This window comes from Cebidichthys violaceus, unplaced genomic scaffold (genome assembly GCF_023349555.1).
Source record: "Cebidichthys violaceus isolate CVI_PGR_0920_01 unplaced genomic scaffold, fCebVio1.0.p SCAF_11, whole genome shotgun sequence".
NCBI lineage: Eukaryota > Metazoa > Chordata > Actinopteri > Perciformes > Stichaeidae > Cebidichthys > Cebidichthys violaceus.
The window spans coordinates 13,460,753-13,479,325 of NW_027176274.1; the positions used below are offsets into that span (position 1 = coordinate 13,460,753).

General features: G+C 42.3%; 2 protein-coding genes across 2 annotated transcripts; one reads left to right on the forward strand and one right to left on the reverse strand.

Moving 5' to 3' along the window:
* The first annotated feature begins 471 nt into the window (after positions 1-471).
* On the forward strand, positions 472-6,736 carry nxpe3 (neurexophilin and PC-esterase domain family, member 3). Its single transcript, XM_068704956.1, has 6 exons — positions 472-640; positions 2,083-2,283; positions 2,525-3,306; positions 3,581-3,651; positions 3,763-3,981; positions 4,076-6,736. Exons 2-6 carry the CDS (start codon positions 2,191-2,193, stop codon positions 4,615-4,617), a joined length of 1,707 nt encoding a protein of 568 aa, XP_068561057.1. The 5' UTR covers positions 472-640; positions 2,083-2,190; the 3' UTR covers positions 4,618-6,736.
* A 211-nt stretch (positions 6,737-6,947) lies between these two features.
* On the reverse strand, positions 6,948-18,336 carry me3 (malic enzyme 3, NADP(+)-dependent, mitochondrial). The gene is made up of 15 exons (XM_068704957.1): positions 18,137-18,336; positions 17,494-17,726; positions 14,285-14,418; positions 13,750-13,899; positions 12,917-12,992; positions 12,637-12,798; positions 12,381-12,484; positions 12,195-12,304; positions 10,947-11,044; positions 10,703-10,816; positions 10,500-10,605; positions 9,879-10,021; positions 9,201-9,374; positions 8,883-8,981; positions 6,948-8,062 (listed from the first exon to the last, which is right to left on the reverse strand). Exons 2-15 carry the CDS (start codon positions 17,719-17,721, stop codon positions 7,901-7,903), a joined length of 1,860 nt encoding a protein of 619 aa, XP_068561058.1. The 5' UTR covers positions 17,722-17,726; positions 18,137-18,336; the 3' UTR covers positions 6,948-7,900.
* Positions 18,337-18,573: the final 237 nt, after the last annotated feature.

Sequence of the window (18,573 nt, forward strand, 5' to 3'; positions counted from 1 at the left end):
TGAGCTAATCTGAACAATTTCATATATTGTAGGTTTAGCAGTTTAATCTGTAAAGGAATCATATTTAAAAAACTGAATATTTTATACATTTTCTCGCTGAAATGTAGTGAATTAGAAGTATAAAAAAAAAATGGCATAAATGGAAATACTAAAGTCATGTACAAGTACCTCAAACCTGTATTTAAGTACAGCACGTGATGTACTTATCCAACGTTAGACACTTTCCACTGTTGCCAGGTCATTACAGCATATAATAACATAAGCCAAGCCAATATAGGCTTGTTGTCTTGTTACTACTAACCGGTACCAAAGTTACTAATATCATTTTAATGGGTCGACTTCTTCAGCCGTGTTCCTGTGCGCCTGGACAAACGGCCTTTATATGTGCTCAAGTTTTACATGACTGACCACCAGAGGACGCAGCGAGACTGAACCATCCATCAACCCTAAACCAATGGGGCTGTTTTCCTCCCATCGTGATTAGTGGCTGCTCTTAGTTACCGGGACGCTGAGTCTGCAACACCGGTTCTAACGCACTAACCAAGCCGCTGCTGTCTCCTGTCCTCCGGCCTCACCACCCTCCTCCGGCTGGATAACGGTCCGACTCCGACATCATGACAATCTGTCGACGTAATAACGGGTAAGTGGTGGAGCATTGCACGGCTAAAACGCCCGCATTATCCGTGCAAACGTTATCTAACATGGCTACGGTAGTATGAGTGATATTATGGTATTGGATACGTGTCGGAATGTGCACACGTACCGACAATAGGCCCGTTGTTATTCCTCTTTGTTGTTGCCGCTGCAGTCATTCACATGATAGGAGCAGCTGGCTGTACGAATCCATTCATGTCTCAAGATGGAAGATTTAGCTAAAAATGACAATCGGAGGGATGTTAACAGTCATCAGTGCCATTTAAAAAAGAAGCGTTAGGCCCCATACACACGGCTTTTAAATCTGCTTGTTTTAACTTATATAAATATAAGCGTGTTTATGAGGTGCTGCACAATAACCGTGATTTGGACTAGTCTTTGTGGATAAATAGGATTTGAACTACAACGCTTAACGTTCGCTGGTTAATCGATAGGTCGAACAGCAGGAAATTAATACATTTTTTGTATGCAGAATGGTCCAAAATGCACTGATTCCAGCTTGTCAAATATGAATATTTGCGTTGTTGACTCCTAGGTCTACACATGGTATGGTCCTTGTAGTCAGAGACGTTTCATTTGTTTTGCAAGTTGAAAGTCACAAGCAGGCTAGAGCCTCGCCCTGTGCCATACTGTTTATCATAGGTTTACCATAGGTTACTCTGAGAGATGTTGGACAGATGCTGCTGATCCTCAAAGGTAAAAGCAAAGTCTGGCCATCAGACTCAATACAATTTAGAAAAAGGGTGGTAATGAGGCCAAAATGGAATTGACATCAAGTACAATGGGTGTTGTGTGGAAATAATAATGGCATTAATTGCTTTAAGATTATCAATGATAGGCTCGATGCCTTTAACCACCTCCTGTGGCAACAGTGCGCTTGGTTTAAAGTCTCTCTATGGAGGAGCAGAAGTCACCAAAACAACATGATGCTTATGCATCGCTCATAACAACTGCCGACCTCTAAAGGAGGAGTGTGACTATGGAGCAGGTGTTAATTGTTCAAGGGAAGTGTTATGTGGCTCCGATGCAGGCAGGACAAGCATCCACTTAGTGCCAGAGTAAGAGAGTATTTATAGGTTGTGTGTGTGTGTTTGTGTGTGTGTGTGTGTGTGTGTGTGTGTGTGTCTGACCTGCAGTGGTGGAAAGCATAGTATAGGTTTTTACGTTGGGACTAAACCACCTAAATGTATATAGAGTAGTTAAAAAAACTAGCTCCCTCTCAACAATATGTGTCAGTATTAACACTTGCTTCATGTATAATTACAGTCGTGATACTTACTGTATGTACTTTTACTTAATCAGCAGAATAAAGCATCACCAAGGCAGACAACGCTGAGGTGCAAAGACTGAATGATTGTCACGTGTTTCTTTATTACGGTGAATAGAAGACGTACTAGCTTTCGGTTTCTTCATCCTTCTCGTTGACAGAGTTCATCCGCCAGCGTCGGTCGCTGACGACCAAATGACGCCATCATCGTCGGTGTGACAACATCGAGTGAAACCGGGCCTGATCATGGGAGACAGAACGAGGTCACCATGTGCCGATATCTGTCCAAATATGCCCTGATCTTCCTCTTCCTAGCCCTGTCTGGCCTCATCTTCCTGCTACGCAACATCCACACTGTGGAGGTGAGAAGTGGGCTACACGTGGGGTTTTCTCAATTACCTTTAAAGGGAAATGGTTGAACCGATCAGTCACCTTTTTATCTGTTAACAGCATGATGTGTATCTTTTTGATAATACTGTAGCCTATGAGGACAGTTACTGAACCTTTCTGTGCAACTGAGTGGAGTTATTATGTTATTAAGTCATTTTCGCCACAGGATAACATTCATTTATACAGAATTAACTCTCCTCCCTTTTTCTTCAGAACTGGAACTGCCACACTATTTCAGCCCTCTACCAGCTCCAGAGCAGGATCCAGTCATCCTTCGTCCCAGTGAATCTCCCCACTTTTCATCACAACCGCACCTTCTGTGCCCATCTGGGCCAGAAACCCTTTCCTGAAGATGAACTGGAAGAGCGCTACCTGTTGGACTCCATCACCTGGCCCGGGCCTCCGCCTGGCTCCACAACAACCGGCCTGCGCCAGACCAGTGACCCGGTGCACAGCCTGTTCGCCATCCTTCCCACTAAGGGACGAAGGGAGTGGCACGTGGGCGACGAGCTGGAGGCCCTCGTCCAAATGCATGACTTCCAGGGCCGTCCTAAGCACTACGGTGGGGATTTCCTTTTGGCCAGGCTGCACTCCCCGGAGCTCGGAGCAGGTGTAGCGGGTACAGTGCTGGACCACAGGAATGGCTTTTACTCCGCCATGTTCCCGCTCCTCTGGGTGGGGTCTGCACAGGTCGAGATTACGCTGGTGCACTCCAGCGAGGCCGTTGCCGTTCTGCGGCGGCTGAGGGAGGAACGACCAGATCGAGTGTTTTTCAAGAGCTTGTTCCGCCTGGGCTTCCTGTCTGAAACGACTGTGTGCAACTTGTGCCTGTCCTCTGACCAACAGCCTCTGTGCAACTACACAGACCTTTACACGGGGGAGCCCTGGTACTGCTACAAGCCTAAGATGCTCAGCTGTGACACCAGAATCAACCACGCCAAAGGAGGCTACCTGAAGCACCTGATTACCAACAAAGAGGCATTGCTCTTCCAGAGGTTTGTGTTATTATAGGCCGTAATATGACATATGTTTGTGTTGTAGTAAAGACTAAGTCAGTTATTACGTGTTGCCTGTTTTAATTATGAACACTAATGACCTGTTTTTAAAGCTTTACATTTTCAGTATTCAGTATTTGAGATGGACAAACACACTGTCGATTTTGGTCTTTTTTTTAATGGGATTTGTTGATAGTGACAAAAATTAGAATATCACCAGACTCAACCTTTACCATTGTTTTAACACTGATCAATTCTGTCGCTTTGGTCTTAGTGGCGTAAACATTAAAGTTCGTATACACGCTTCAGGACCTGACAAAATCGACGTGCTGCCTCCCAGGAAAGGTATGCAACACCTGCAGAGCAACGTTTGTAGTTTGTGCGTCATGTCGCGTGCTTTGATTCATTCCATTCATTTTGATCTTTTTCTCTGAAACCTTTCTTGCTTTGTATCAGAAGTAGAGGTAGAAAACAGCAGCGTAAACCCAGAACCTGGTAAGCTGGCGTCGTCGGGATATTTCTACGAGGACTCGTGGAGGCCATTGAGTGGCATTACAATGCACCAGTTCAATGACTCCTCTGCCATCACTCAGTGTTTGAGGAACAAGGTGATCAACATGTACGGAGACTCCACCGTCAGGCAGTGGTTTGAGTACCTCATTGATGTAGTACCAGGCGAGTGATGTCTTTTCATCTCACCTTTTAGTTTCAACCTCTGCACTCGTGTATCTGTCTCACTGCAACTTCAATCTATCCCATCTTCCCTCAGGATTAAAGGAGTTCAACCTGCACAGTCCTAAAAACGTTGGGCCTTTCATGGCGGTGGACAGCACCCATAACATTCTCTTGAAGTACCGCTGCCATGGCCCGCCCATCCGCTTCTCCACCGTCCTGTCCAGCGAGTTGCGGTACGTTTCCAACGAGCTGGACGGCCTCTCCGGGGGTCCCAACACCGTTGTGGTCCTCAGCGTTTGGGCCCATTTCAGCACCTTTCCCGTGGAGGTGTACATCCGGCGGCTCCGTCACATCCGGCGGTCACTGGTGAGACTTCTGGACCGAGCGCCGGGGACCATCATTGTGATCCGCTCAGGCAACCTCCAAGCCCTGGACCAGGAGGTGAGCCTGTTCAACAGCGACTGGTACTCCCTGCAGCTCGATGAGGTGCTCAGGTCCATGTTCAAGGGACTGAACGTGCTGCTGGTGGATGCCTGGCAAATGAGTTTGGCACACCACCTTCCTCACGCCCTCCATCCACCACAAGTCATCGTCAAGAACATGATCGACATGCTTTTGTCTTACGTTTGCCCGTAGAAGAAAAAGAGCCAACTGATATGGAAGAAGAGTGACAATAGTGGATCTTGTTGAAGGAAACTGAGGAGTTAACTGTGTGAATCCATTATCCAGATGTTCCCCAAAGCTACACACCTTTAAATACTGTCTTTACTGAGACTTCTAGACTTCTAGTACTGATCTCTGTTTACCTGCCTGTTATATTTAATTTTGAATCCCACAAAACTCATTTTATTCTGAAAATGCCAAAGACTTTGGGACAGTGATTGTTTGGTCCCATCTGCTTTTGTTGCCAAAGTGTTTTGTCTGTTCTTTACGTTGTCCATATTTGTAGTCTGTATTCTTTCAAGGTTGGAGTTTGAACTTTTTACATATATTTGTTTGTTAGTTTTGCCAAAGCTGAAGACTCAGTGGGTTCTTATTTCCAAGATTTTCCTCAGGCTGTTCAAAATGTGTTCTCATGCTCTGATGTTAGAGCACACTCATTTATCAGGCGATTTGAAAAGAAATACAGCTTTCTTTGATTTGATCTGTTCTGCAAACTACTACATACATGAACTACATTGTTGTTAAATGTCATCTATATACATGTGCCCAATTTGGTTTATAGTTTATAAATGTTATTTCAGTTGTTTACAGCGCAGTTCACTGTAACTCCTTATGACATGAATTAAAATGGCTGCATTTATTGCACTTTCATCCAAAGTGTCAACCATAATTTAACTTATTGAGGATCATCTTTTCAGCTTTTATACGCTCATCTTTGACTTTTAGCTGTCGACTTCTCTAACAGACAGATCAACGTTCTCACAGCTTTGATAAATGCACAACATCACTTCAGACGCTGTCACTGGTGTGTGTTGATTCAGCTCTTTTGTACAAATACTTTCTATTTCAAATATTTCCTTTCTGTGTTCAATTATAATCAAGATCAAGTACTGTATGCGGTCACATGTTCATCAAAGGAAGACAGTGGAGACTGGAGTCACCAGGTCTGAGAAAATGTGCCTATTTCCTGTCTAATCCTGTTGGTCCCTTTTAGGATTATCAGAGGCAGACTCTGAGGAGACTTTGTCAGAACGCATATGAGCAGAGCTGCTGTCATGTTTGCCATGTTTGTGATTGTCAAATGTGTGCTTTTTTAACTGTTAATATGAGCGCTTCATGGCGGCATTTTGTCATTTGATTATTCAAACCAGAGGTTAGATCAAGCAGTGAAAGGATGTTTACGATGGAAATGGAAGATTTATCTATATAATATGTCTATCACTATATGGGGGTAATGATAATTGTGAGGACTAATCAAGATCATGAGATGTGATGCATCTTGTATCATGCCTTTTCCTGATATTAAAGTTGGTACAGTACAATAAACTAAACTGTTACAATCACAACATTAAGAGTCCCTCATCCGTCTCAGTCGCTCCGGTTTCTCATGAATTTTCAGTTGAAATAATTTTAATTTTTTAAACAGGGAACATTATTGTTAAGATTAAAATATCTTATTTTAGAGGAAAGCAACACTGTTACAAAATGAAATAAATAAATCAGGCTAAGACAACTGTCACTCATGAACGAAGAGATAAATTGTTACCCAGATGTTTTGAAGAGCTGTCCCCTCAAAGAGAAGGAGAAAAAACCTGCTGAGAATTCAGACAAAACTAACACTGGTTGAATCCACAAGACACCAGTTATTACAGATGCTCCGTGTTCTGCTTCCTGTCAGAACATGTATAGCAAATGGAGGCCAAGTCATACAGCACATCCACTGTTGAAGAAAATCATCATATAACTTAGAATTAAACTAAAACCATGGTCTGATTCTGATATCTCAATCCAGTTGAATAAACAAATGTTTCTTAGAAAGTATGAGTGCCAGCAGCCTCAGAGTGATAGATAATGGCGCCTGGGAACTTCCAAACATTTCCCGGCAAACGAGCAGAACATACTGTCAACATGTTCTGTTATAATGTTCTGGAGATAACATGACCAAACTAGGGATGCTTTGTTTATGTGATTCGGCCAACTGATCCGATTGGTGGAAAGTGACTTAAGGGGGGTGAATTAGACTATAAGTGTAAGCTGTAATAACTGATACGTTGGACTTTGTTGAATGTTGCCTTGTGCTCATTAAAACACTTCCCGCTGGTTGCTACTCCAAGAACTCCGTCTCTTCTCTTCATTTTCGCTTCTACACCACTTCATACTAACACATTTTAAACATACTTAAAGCAGGTAACGGGTCCACCAGCAGGGAGCAGAACATCCAAAGTGAACCAGGTAACGCATGATGAGACACAAAATGTTCAGGAACACAACACTGTGTCCTAAAATGCCATAAATCACTCATATTTTGTTGACAATTTTATTTAAAAAGTTTCAGGTTCCATTTAAAACTTCCAGCATATCTGCCAATAGTAAAGCTTGCAGAGTATCATGTTCTCTAGGAGTAAAATATCAGATACAGTTCATCAGTAACTTTGGCAAAAACACCACAAGAGGAAAAGAGCTCTGTACAAATACTAAAAGAAAAAGACACCATTGTATACAAAAACATCCTGATGGTAACACTAAATTCCCAACAAGGCCTCCTCTAAACACATTCAAGAAAACAGAAGTAAGAATAACTGGTTCTCAAGGGCAGGCAGAGCTGGAGAAACAGATTGTGGAGTGTTCTTACGTCTTGTGTGCTAAAACATGTGGGCAGATAGATAGGAGTGTAAAATATGAAGAAGCAGCTATGGGGACGAGCCAAATAAGGCTTCTTTGCAACTTGCTGAACAAAAAGAGGTTTTAACACAGAATGTGGAGCAGTGTTGTCCTGAGGCCACACAGGAAGAGGCACTGAGAGTTTCTGTTCAATTTGTATCTTAGTTTTAAAGCTTCATGAGTCCTCTGTTGATTTGTGTCAAGACAGGAAGAAGCATTGTGCGTTAATGTTGACCGCTGCATTCTTATTCTTATGCACTAGCTCCGAGTCATCTCTCAAAAACTGATTTTGAGTCACTGCGAGCATTAAATACAACATTTTAGCAGGATAATCTAGTGGAAGGAGTGTAGAGCTATAGAGGTCATGCTTATGATATTCGATATGCTGTTTATAAGTGCGTCTATAAAATATTTGACTCAGTCAAGACCTTCAATCAGGTACGGAGAACTGACGAAACAAAAAGTACAGTTTTGAAAACAGAAACAAAGAGAAAGCAAAAAAGCAAGAATCATTGGCAACGTTTCTGAACGGAGGCAATGCAGACGTTGTACATGACACCAGGTCAGCATAGCGAGTCGAGAGGGAGAGGCAGGATCACACGTCCTGGACGTTCATGGCCTCCTGTGGCCAGCTGTACGAGTCCAGAGTGAAGGAGTCGTAATCTGGACTGTAGATGTGAGACAGAACAAACGCCTCCTTGTCTTTAGGCTCAGGGTACAAGGAAGCCATGTTGTGTTTGTATGCATAGTTGACAATCTGGCAGAGAAGGAAACAGAAGGAAAAGGGGTAAAGAATATGTATTTGTTATTTTCTTAATATAGTTACTGCAAGTTATGGAATCAAACACGAACAAAAGATTTTCTGCCAAAGATAAAAACTGTTTTTGGTTAGTTCAGAGGAAATATTTCTGTTTTCCTGTTTTCACTGTTAAAGTGGAACTGATTTAAAAAAGGTGATGTCACGTACTTCAGTGCACCGATCATAATTTAGCAACAACTGAACTAGAATTTATTGTCAATCAAATCAGATCAAATCAACACAGTCCTGATGAGAATAGCTGAGTTTAGGAGTGTTAAACTCTTAATAAATAATATATAAAGATGTTTTTTTAATCATGAATATTTAGTTTGAATTTTCTTTTTCCTTATAGACTTTAGTAGCAGCTACAAAAAACAATCTCTTAAAAATAGAAATCAGCTTTATCAGATGCTTATCTACATTAAATTGAATTAAGCAATACATTTTAAAAACAATATCCTCACATCTTTATACTTCCCAATCACAGTAGTTATCCACAAAATCACAACATAAACACTTTCAGCGAAGCTAATTCTAGCCGGAAACTACATTTTTAACAAAATCAGCATTATTAACATTTTCAGGCAGCCGTTGAGACCTCTGACTTTTATTGTACGTAAACACTTCAAAAGACATAATTAATAAGATTTAGTTAAGATTTTAGCTACATATGCAAACTATCATGCCACAATATTTAGACCCCCCCATGATAAAGTTCACAGAAGACACATATTCCATTGTGAGGAATGAGGGCCGACCACACAGAAAGATCACTTACCTTCACTGCGATCTTGAAGGACACCTCTCTTATGGAGTTGAGAGGAGGATAGAGTCTTCCCTCGGCCAGGTGCTCCTCTGTTACCATGTCAGCTATCGCCTGAAACAACAGAGGAGACACCAAGATGAAGGAAAGTGCAGAAAGAGAGGCCTTAAAATACTATAAAAGATGCAACGGTGTACAAAAGGGTGTAAAGTCCTCATTGGTTGAAGTTTACCCTCCAGATGTCACTTTGCAAAATAACAAGTATTGTTATTCAGAACTCACGTAAATAATTAAATGCATCATTAACATGTGGTAAGAATGTGAAGTCGATACCTCTGCTGTGGTGAGGAAGATGTCGTCAGATATGTGGCGCACTCCGCAGGCAATAACACCCAGAGCAACTCCGGGGAAGACGTAGGCGTTGTTTCCCTGGCCGGGGAAGAAGGTGCGTCCGTCTGCCAGAGTCACTTTGTCGAACGGACTTCCACTGGCGAAGATGCCCCGGCCCTGAAGAGGAATAGAAAACACAAAGTGTGAGTCACTTCTGTAAAGACAACAGAAAGATATAGAAGATATTGTTTCGCTGAAAAGGCAAGTTCAGTTACCACATTGAACGTTTTGGGAAGTTCTTACAGAGCCTCTGAATGTCTTGTCAGATGTAGACTAGGCCTTGGTGTCAAACTTTCTAATGTGGTGGCGTTTAAAAACCTCAAAATCTGTCCATATCTGCCAAATGAAACGGACTACAACAGCTGTATTCAGTTATACGCAATTCCACACAAATTACAGCAGGGGGCAGCAGTGTGGCTTAAAAAAAGAGCAACGCCTCAATAAAAGCACAGAATAAGACGACCACTAGCAAAATAACAGATTGAATTCATAAATTGGATTGTTAAATGTTGTATGAGGTAGAATATGTATTTAGAGGGTTTTTTTACATTTCAAGTGGACACACAATAGCATATTTGTGTGAGAAACACTGAATATAAGCTAGATAACACTGTTAAGTACCTCTGTGAGCTGGTAGCACTGCTCTGCTGTGCACTCCGCCTTGCTGGTGGGATTACTCAGGGCAAAGATGATCGGCCTCTCATTGAAGGACGCCATGTCTTTGATTATCTTCTCAGTGAACGCTCCCGCGATAGCAGCCACTCCTTCATGTTCAGGAAACAGAACATTAATAACTTTACACATTAAACAATGTGAATAAAAAGGTTCCATTTCAGACCACATGGGTCAATTACTGTCGAGCAAAGAATTACAATCTCAAAATTGTAGTTTTGTTAACCTACGGATCGGTTTCTACTTTGAATTAGTGTCTTATAATTTCATAGTTTTGATTAAAAGTCTGAGCATATCCTCCAGTTCATCACACATGCAGTGTTTGAATTTAGACCCATGAACACTAACATATACATCTAAAGTCTTTGAGAGAGTTAGTTGATTTTTAAGAAATTACCAAGTTGTTATTGTGCTGAGCAAAGCTGGAGCGACACATTCACCTTTAATAGGTTTCTCTGTTTTTCCACAACTGATGACCATAAATGAATGAAACAAACAATGAGAGTTATAAAAGGGGTTTTACTTTTAACACAATTAAAAACCATGATGTGTCCTTCCAGGTAGACTCACCTATGATGGCAGTGGGTTTGACGGTGTGCACCACTTCCTCCAGGGTCTTTATGTGCGGGTGATCGTGAGCAAACTCTTCCTTCTCGTGGTTGAGATTGCCCCTTCCCTAAATATGAGTAAAAGGTTTTTTTTTTTCTCCGTTTGGTGATTTACACACAGTTGATATCTGGGAAAGCTGAGCAAGTGACAGATGCACACTTTACCTTCACAATGAGACCTTTTGAGTCCACCATCCAGATTCTCTTGGCAGCTTCTTCTCTACTTACTCCCTCTTTGGCCATGGCCATCATGAGCAGGTGAGCGATACCCAGAGCAGCCTGGCATTAAAAACAAACAAGAGGATAGTTTTAAGTGTGTCAATCGAGTCGAGTATTATGTGTTAGGGATTACAGACAGTTATTTGTTTTTCAGAACAGAATACAATCCAGTGGGCAGACATCTTCTCACCTCGCCCGCCCCCTGGAACACAACGGTGTGGTCTAAGAGTGTGTTCTTGGTGATCTTCAGAGCCGCTAAGATCCCAGCAACAGCTACTGAGGCCGTGCCTGAAGAGAGAGAATAAGACACACTGTACTTTAGACGAGTGGTTTTCTGTTGTTTGGCTTGTGATATTTTAAAGTAAAGAAATTATCTTCTTGTGGCCGCTCGTCACTGGTCACATATTTCTACCAGTTGTGACTGGTTCAAAAACTCTGAAACAATAATATAATTTTGTGTTGCAAATTGTTTTTATTTCTGCTTCCCTATTTTGATAATCACCTCACATTTATCTTGAGACCTCAGGGTCTCCACCCCCAAAATTGTGAACCAGTTGATTTAGATCTCATATAAAAAATGAGACACACATTAAGTGACATGTGCATAAAGTGCATCATGACCATACACGCAATTTAACAACATGAAATGTGTAAATCAGAAATATAAAACTGATTTTATCATTTGATTTAAACATTTAATGGCCTCATATTTAGTATAATTTTATGTTCTGATATTTGAGTATTTTCATGTTGTATCATATGACATACTTAGAGTGTTTACTGCCTGTTGCAGTACAATATTTGTGTGTTTTCTTATGCTTTATGTGTATAACATCCTCACACCAGCAGTAGCAAGAGTGTGAGTAGTAATAAGAGGAGTCCAGCAGGGGGAGCACACGGCTCCTTTAATGGACACCTCGCCTCCTCCCTGCACTAGTTATTACACAAATGATCTGAGGAAAGTTTGTCTTCATGCAAATACTCCCGTTTCAGGGCTTTTACCTAAGCAGGCTTTTAGAAATGAACAAAGGAATCTCCGTGGTGAACTGAAATCTTGCTATCTTTCTAAAGATACATGCTCCTTTAAAAATTGTCATAACAAAATGAACTGCGTCATTCAGACACATGTAAGCGCTATTGATGTTATTTCAAGGATCACTCTCACATTTCTAGTCAGTCATTTATGGCTTTAGAATAAACAAACTGTAACATTATATTGTGAGATTGAGATTAACATTTGTTTTTCTCTTCCTTCGGAGAATGTGGTATTTCTGGGATGGGAATACTGGAGGGAAGTGAGGGAGGTTTTTGTAGAATGGTTAGATGGTAAAAAGGTGTCTATTTTTTCTATTTTAACTCAGAAAAATACAAATATTGTGTGTATAAAGCTGCAGTTATGGCACCGGCCGCCTGATGGAGGCCGTGAGTGTCTTAGTACCCTGGATGTCGTCGTTGAAGGTGCAGTATCGATTCCTGTATTTGTTGAGGATGCGAAAGGCGTTGGTGTTGGCGAAATCCTCAAACTGAATCAGGCAGCTCATCCCGTACCTGCAGAGCGACAGAGTGAAAGAGTCACACATCAGCAGTCGCTCGCACGTTCTTTTGTCCTTTGTTTTCTACTCACTTGTCTGTCACTGCCTGCATGAACTCGTCGACCAGCTCGTCGTACTCCTTTCCTCTGATTCTCTTGTGCTTCAGTCCGATGTACAGGGGGTCGTCTAGCAGCGCCTGGACCAAAAATCAGTCAGTCAATCAATGAGAGACAACTTGACATTACCTTTCTGTTTTATAACGGCTCAAACTCCTCTGATAAGAGTCAGATATGAAGTTGCTGATAAAACCTTACTCCAGCCGTGCTGCAGCTCTGTGATTGAACACACCTGGTTGTCAGTGCCGACGTCCAGCAGCACCGGGAGACACTGCTGCGGCCGAACGCCACCGCAGGCTGTGTAGAGCGCCAGCTTCCCGACAGGAATCCCCATACCGTAGGTTCCCAGGTCACCCAGGCCGAGGATACGCTCCCCGTCTGTCACCACAATGGCCTGCAGGACAACACACATCAGTAAAATCTGAATCATACAGTGTTAGTTTCCCAGGCATAAGCAGCTCTGTGTGTGTGTGTGTGTGTGTGTGTGTGTGTGTGTGTGTGTGTGTGTGTACCTTTATGTCTTCCTCAGGCCAGGAGTTGAGCATGGTGGCGATGTGGCCTTTATCGTGGATGGTGATGAAGAGTCCTCTGTAAACAGGTAGGTATCAGTTATAGGGCAGCAGTACTGATTTAATGATGCACGTTTTTAGATCAGTTTCCTGCACGCTGTTGGCTTTCATTCACTGCGGTCAGACACGAACGTCAACCATCAGATACTTACCTGAGGAAGGTAGTCCATCACACTGATTATTTGAAGTCGTAATAAACAGAAGTTAAACGAATATAAACTAATTTAAAAGTAAAACATAATCATTTTATGGACTTTTAATGTCTTTTTTGTGCTAATTTGAATTTATCTACAACCACACAGCGACAGAGGTCAACATTGATTTTGGAAAATAACTGCCAAATTGTAATTTGTAAACTCAAACGTTTTTCAATAGATTTATCATTGATTTTATTATTTTGTACCTCAATTTACCCATTATTTTGGTTTGAATTACTTTTTAGTGTACAACTGAGACACAACTGTACACAAGAGTAAAAACTGATGATAATTAAACAAATAATGATTTGATCTCTTCTCTGTCTTTTACCCGACAATAACAATGAAATTCAGATTGAACCGAAACGACACCCTGTGTTCTTTATGATGGATGAAGTAACTTCAACCACTTTTACGTCTCAGCAAGTTTAACTGTCCGAAGCGATATCAACGGAAACCAAACTGTGACTGAGAGATGTCGGGCAGAAATGTCAGGTGTACAGGATTTGTTGTTTCAAAACATGAAAAACGGTCCTTCATATAGAGAATGTTAAACCAAATGCAAGGCTGAAAAGGTACCTTGGTCTCCTGAAGGCGTGGCCATACTGTTGGCAGGCCAGGCCCACAGTGGGAGTGTACACGATGGGCATGAACTCCTCAATGTCAGAGGTCAGCAAACGGTAGAACAACTTCTCGTTCCTGTCCTGCAGCGTCATCAGCAGGATGTACCTGAGACAGAGAGCCAACGTCGCCATTTTTGTTTTTGCTGCAACATTTTCTCTAATTTCTGTTACTTGTAACTTGTGCTAAAAACATTTCTGCATGAAATATAGTGAGACAGAGGTATGGCAAGCAACAAATGTCTCAGTCTTAACTACTCGGCCACTGGATGTTGCTTTACAAGTCTTTCATATGACAATAAATAAACTTTTAATCACACGACGATTGGTGAGAATAACAGCAGATGGTGACCCGCTAACGGAGGTTTGACCAAACATGTGGGACAGACCCCCCCCCCCCCCCGATTGGTTGAGCTCCTTCAACATCTGCAGCTAAATTCTTGAACAGCACTTCAGCATGCTTTACTCTAAATGTCTTGAGTCGGTTCCCTCACTTGTCCAAAGGATTGGAGCGTGTTTCGTAGCTCTTCATGACTCGCAGCACTTGCACATCCTGGGAGAGGAAGCAGGGCGGCAGCAGGCCGTGGATGCCCAGCTGTAAGCGCTCCTCCAGGGTGAATGCCATTCCCTGCAGAGTGGAAGAGGAGTGGTTATACAACACTGTGATCTCTGAGAAAAGAAAAAAAAAAAACAGGGCGAGGCCCGCTAACTAAATAAGAAATCAAACAACCCCGACCACAGTGACTCATGTGTTAGTCATCCCAGAATGTGGTTGGTTATGACTCATACCCGCGCGCCCAAATACAGTGGTCTTTTTGATGTTTTTTTCTACTTTAGCTGCCATTTTTTTTGTATAGAAACACTGGTATTAAAGCAACATTTAAAAAGTCCTACAAATGTTTTGTTCGCTTAAAGCAGTAAACGAGACGAGGCCGAGCTTTTATTCTGGTAGGCAGCCTTGTACCTCTCTGCCTTCTGGTTATGGTTAGCGCTGCCGCTCGGCCGTCTCGAGGTTGGCATTCTTCCCAAAGAGTGATTGGAGGGGAGGGTGAGGTTTAATCTATTTATTCTGTCCAATAGTGCGGGAGCCTGAGCCCACTCCCCCTGTCAGCTTCACTTCTCTTTCCTCGTCTCGGCCGTTTCGCTCTCTCCGTTTCCTCTCTATTCTTGCATGGCAGAGGAAACACTGACCTACATGGAACAAACCGGCCTCCTGAGGTCTGGTTGTGTTTTTCTACTGAGGGTCTGTGAAAATATCTGAACACATCACATGTTACAGCTACAGTTGTTCCACAAGCTGCATGCTTTCTATTGAGGAGTATTTTGAATATATACGGCTGAACAACACTATACTGTACAGCTGCAAACAACAGTCTGCGCAAACAAAAGTCCTGCCTGCCAGATGCCATTAAAACAGAGAGACACACCAAACAAGGAGAGAGAATGCCGGTGTGCACAGACAACTTTCAAACTAGTCTAACGTCACACATGTGAATGGAAAACCTTTCACATGTAAATGCGTTTACCAAACGTGGTCAAAGAGAAAGTCACAGATTAACAGAGATAAGGTAAACCCATCAGAGCAAGCAGGTTAAGTAAACCCATTAAAGGTGACACCCTTAACCAGTAGCTATTAAAACACTAAAGACGGGGAGTGGGAGTGAGAGTGAGAGTGAGAGTGAGAGTAAGAGTGAGAGTAAGAGTGAGTGAGTGAGTGAGAGAAAGAGAGAGAGACTACATGTGGGTGGGAAAAGTATAAACTGCTTAACCTTAGTAATGGCTCCAATACAAATCTTATCATGGATTACTATGAGGTTACAACATAATAGCATCCCATATAACCCCACGTGTTGCTTTTATATGGTTACGATCTGATTTAGTTTGACATTTGAGAGGTTTGTCTGCAGAAAGAAAGAGGTTAGTGAATAGGGACAGAAATCTAGCCTTCCTCAATGAATACCGCTCATAAATCCAGTGGCGCTACTCAGTGTCAGCTGTGAATACACCAAGAGTGTGTGATGGTGACAAAATGTGTGTAAATGTGAAGAAAGGGTTGTTGAAAACGAGTAAGCATTACATTACATTACAGTCATAAGCAGTTACTCGATTTCTAACTGGATAGTTTAGTCTAGAAGTGGAATAATAATCAAGTATCTGATCATTAAAAATGTTAAAGCACACCACACACATGAACTAACATTTACTTTTTATTAAAAGACAATTCACTCATCAGAGAGTGGCTTAACTTGCTGACTGTTTCCGCTGAATTGACATGTGAGTACAGTAACTGCTGACTGGGCATCAGGAACTGTGACCTCCTATCAACCCAAATCAAAGCAAGGAACTCAGCTAAAGTGTCTGTATGTGTCCTGCTATAGCGAGCAAGGCGGGGAAAAAACGTATTCCCAGTTTACAGAGTTTAGGGGGAAAAAATGCAGTGAAACAAAAAACGTTGATGAGTCACTTGGTGGAGATTTGTTTTAGACCAGATCTGCAGCTTTGGGAAGAGTTTTTTTTTCTGTCTAACTCTGAAAAAAATACTTGTGACTCCACACTGACTGCAAAACCATTGATATCGTTATCTGCTTATGCACAGCAACTGCCACACTTGTGTTTTATGGGATATACAATTCAAAACGTATGATTATCTTAAGAAGCGATATGTGTGATTTAGACAGACAGAAAGCAGACAGAGGCAGAGACATATAAGAGGAATCAACAGGGAGACCATTCACAGCTCCAGATGTGGGCGTTTAACCACTCAACTATCTCACTTAGATAGCAGCTATGGCATTCATGTGTCACTCCTGTGCTGTACCATGTGGTACGTCCATGGTATTCTCCGTATATATATATATATATATATATATATATATATATATATATATATATATATATATATATATATGTATATATATATATATATATATATATATATGTGTGTGTGTGTGTGTGTACCACCACCACATACAATATGGTATGGGGGACATAATGTTATCTGTAGACAGAGTCGTATGAACACAGGGTCAGCTCATATTTCATACTACTGTGAACACAAGAATGTTGAGTGTTATATTTGTTCAAGAATGCATTGATCTTAATGTCTTTTTCTCAGTGGCTTTCCATCAGACCTGTGGCAGTCCAGTCCTCATTACCTCTGTACATGTGGTGCACTACAAAACCACGTAATCCACCATTAGTGTTATGCTTCAGACGGCTACCTTATGAATAGAATGATTTGTAGCAGCTATGAGGCCTTCAGAGATGCTGGTATAAATACGTTGTGACGACAGGTCACACGTCATGTGTGAGCTAGATCATTTATAATAAACATGGAAGGACACGATGCCCAATTATTCTCTGACTGGGAGTATTCTTTAAGCTAAAATAAAAACAATTGTGTTGTAAATGTAAATCTTTTCTGATATTGTTTTTTTTTTATGACATCAAACTGAATATGTTAGAGTGTTGGTCAGACAAAACAAGACATTTGAACATTTTCCACTGTTTGCTTATAGACCAAAAGACTATTATTTTATACATAAATAAATATCAGTGACTCCAAAATGCATACAATATTCTACTGTTTTGCAATATTGACATGCAACCAAACATAACGTCCTCACACCCACACCTGTCTGTGCTCATGTCCATGTAGGATACAATGTACCGGGTAATCATGGAGGGTAATCATGGAGCTCACCTTGTTGAGGTGTGGGTTTCTGGTGATGTCGTAGCCCCGCTTCTTGGTACTAGTGCTGCCCTTGCGGCTCGCCCCGGAGTGGCAGACCCGCACAGCCTGGAGAGAGGCCCTGTCGGCGGGCACGCCACCAGCGGGGTGACCCGGGGCACCGGCGAAGACCCTCATCCCGCCCGCCGCTGCCGTGCGCCTGCACAGAGACAGCGCGGCTCTTCCTGGGAGCGAGTTCATGCTGCCTGCGGGAACAACAACGTGCAGTGAGTGTCGGTCACACTCACCTTCCAGTCCAGAAAACGGACGCTCGACCTAGAAACGCCACACATGCCGGGAATGGTACAAGTTCTTCATGCAACGTAAACAACCCGCTTCAAGTGGGAACCTGAACCACAGCTATCTTTGTACAAGCTGAGTCACAGTGATGCACAAGTGTCACAGCAACCAGTCGTGTTAGTGCAAATAAATATAGTATAAATATAATATATGATGATTCAGCCGATGGTGTCATTGTGTTCGTATGTACATCTTACTGTAGCAGCTAAGCTAGCTACCGTTAGCTGCTTCTATCATAACTGAGCGTTTCTTTATGGGACAATCTGCGCAGCTGCTAACGCTAACTAGCGGGTGGCTAACATTCAGCTAGTCTTACCTGTAGACGGTGTGAAGCTGCTGGGCGTCTGACTTCTCTTTTCTTTGCCCGGTGATCGCGGTGGCTATCTGTTATCAGTGGATGCTGTGGGGGGGATCGACAGCTAACAGCTGATCCAGGACCCTCTGACTTTGACAATCTCACTTCCCCGCTGGAGCACCAATCAGACCGCAGCCTGGCGGGCTCACAGGCCCAACCCCCCACCTCCTCTCAGTCCACAAAGGTTCCATCTTCAGCTTCATCATCTCTAGCACTAACACAAACACCACTGAGCTCAGTCGGTACAGTCTGCAGATCTTGTTAAGAGCGTCTGGTTCACCCTGCTGGCAGCAAAGCTTTTCTTCTTAATCAGACTTTAATGAGTCTTGAGTGTTATAGTACAGTCATGTCTGGTTTAACCTGTTATGATTCCCCTGGGGCAAAAAGTTGCTGTTGTA

Bases quoted from the DNA above. Each gene is read 5' to 3' on its own strand.
- nxpe3 (XM_068704956.1), top strand. From the start codon at position 2,191: ATGTGCCGATATCTGTCCAAATATGCCCTGATCTTCCTCTTCCTAGCC. The intron at 3,652-3,762 runs GTATGCAACACC...GCTTTGTATCAG, and splicing joins CGTGCTGCCTCCCAGGAAAG to AAGTAGAGGTAGAAAACAGC. The intron at 3,982-4,075 runs GCGAGTGATGTC...ATCTTCCCTCAG, and splicing joins CCTCATTGATGTAGTACCAG to GATTAAAGGAGTTCAACCTG.
- me3 (XM_068704957.1), bottom strand. From the start codon at position 17,721: ATGAACTCGCTCCCAGGAAGAGCCGCGCTGTCTCTGTGCAGGCGCACG. The intron at 14,419-17,493 runs GTGAGCTCCATG...TCCACTCTGCAG, and splicing joins GAAACCCACACCTCAACAAG to GGAATGGCATTCACCCTGGA. The intron at 10,817-10,946 runs GTGAGAAGATGT...TTTTAATGCCAG, and splicing joins TGTTCCAGGGGGCGGGCGAG to GCTGCTCTGGGTATCGCTCA.